Source organism: Charadrius vociferus, unplaced genomic scaffold, assembly GCF_000708025.1.
Source record: "Charadrius vociferus isolate BGI_N301 unplaced genomic scaffold, ASM70802v2 scaffold1487, whole genome shotgun sequence".
NCBI classification, from domain to species: Eukaryota; Metazoa; Chordata; class Aves; order Charadriiformes; family Charadriidae; genus Charadrius; species Charadrius vociferus.
Genome location: NW_009649222.1, coordinates 31,515 through 32,660, shown reverse-complemented (window position 1 = coordinate 32,660; position 1,146 = coordinate 31,515). Strand labels below are relative to the sequence as shown.

The following is a 1,146-nucleotide window of genomic DNA, read 5'->3' as shown; positions in this document are numbered from 1 at the left end:
GCCTCCAACTTCCGGTCCGCTCGTCTGCTCCCGGCCGAGCAGCGAGCTCTTGTGGGTAGAGCGTCACCTCGGCCCGACGAGACAGAGTAGGCAGAACGTCGCCTGGCCCGGTCCTCCAGAATCGCCAACGAGGCGCGGCGGTGCCGAGCGCGACCGGAAGTAGCGGCTGGAGAGCCGGAAGTGCTTGTTGCCATGGTGGCCGCATGGGCCTAGGCTGGGCCTGGGTGAGTGAGAGCCTGGCGGGTCCCCTCTGACTGTCCCCCGGGAGGGGACACAGGGACCCCGACCCCTCTGACAGGACCCCATCCCTCGGGGGGAGCATCCCACCTGGGAGGGGGCACAAGGGACCCCGACCCCTCTGACGTGGCTGCCCCTCGGGTGGGGGGGACCCATGGACCCAGGCCCCCTTTGACAGGGCTGTCCTGATTCCCTGCGAGGGGACACAAGGACACTTCTGACAGGGCTGCCATCCCATGGAAGGTGACACAGGGACCCCTCAGACATGGCTGCCATCCCCTGGGAGGGGACATGGGGACTCTAACCCCTCTGACAGGACCCCAACCCTCTGCAGGGGGCGGCACTGCACCTGGGAGGGGGACACAAGGGACCCCGACCCCTCTGATATGTCTGTCCCTTGGGTGGGGGGGACCCATGGGCACAGAAACCCCAGTGACAAGGCTGCCATACCCCAGGAGGGGACAGAGGGACCAGCCGTGTACCACAGCGCCCGTCCCCTCTCCATCTCACCCCCACTGCAGCACCAGGGGCTGGTTTCACTCAAGACTCAGTCTCCCACCGGGCATCCATTTTGGGAGGGTGCACAGCTGGGGCTCCCTGGGCAGCAGCAGCACAGCCCCTGCCCTCCCGGCCCCCCAAAACAGCTGGTATAACTCCAGGGCTCTTCCCCCAGCGCCAGCAGGTGTTATAATCTGCCATCAAGATGACTCAGGCGGAAATAAAGCTGTGTTCCCTCCTGCTGCAAGAACATTTTGGGGAGATCGTGGAGAAGATTGGGACTTATCTTATCAGGACGGGCACCCAGCCGCTGCGGATGATCGTCAATGACACGGGGCTGTTGCTGGATCAGGTACGTCTCAAACCCACCCGTGTCGGCTTGAGCCTCGGTGAGATAACGCAGCCTGAACC

General features: G+C 64.5%; 2 protein-coding genes across 2 annotated transcripts in view; one reads left to right on the top strand and one right to left on the bottom strand.

Moving 5' to 3' along the window:
- RNF115 (ring finger protein 115) overlaps positions 1–205 on the bottom strand; it is a 22,008-nt gene extending 21,803 nt beyond the window's left edge. The window contains exon 1 of the mRNA XM_009888996.1: positions 10–205. Within this exon, the coding sequence (XP_009887298.1) occupies positions 10–205 (196 nt within the window). The remainder of the gene's footprint in view (positions 1–9) is intronic.
- Positions 206–940: 735 nt separating this feature from the next.
- The window catches only part of POLR3C (polymerase (RNA) III (DNA directed) polypeptide C (62kD)), a 4,927-nt gene continuing 4,721 nt past the window's right edge, over positions 941–1,146 (top strand). Inside the window, exon 1 of the mRNA XM_009888995.1 lies at positions 941–1,087. Coding sequence (XP_009887297.1) covers positions 941–1,087 — 147 coding nt within the window. The remainder of the gene's footprint in view (positions 1,088–1,146) is intronic.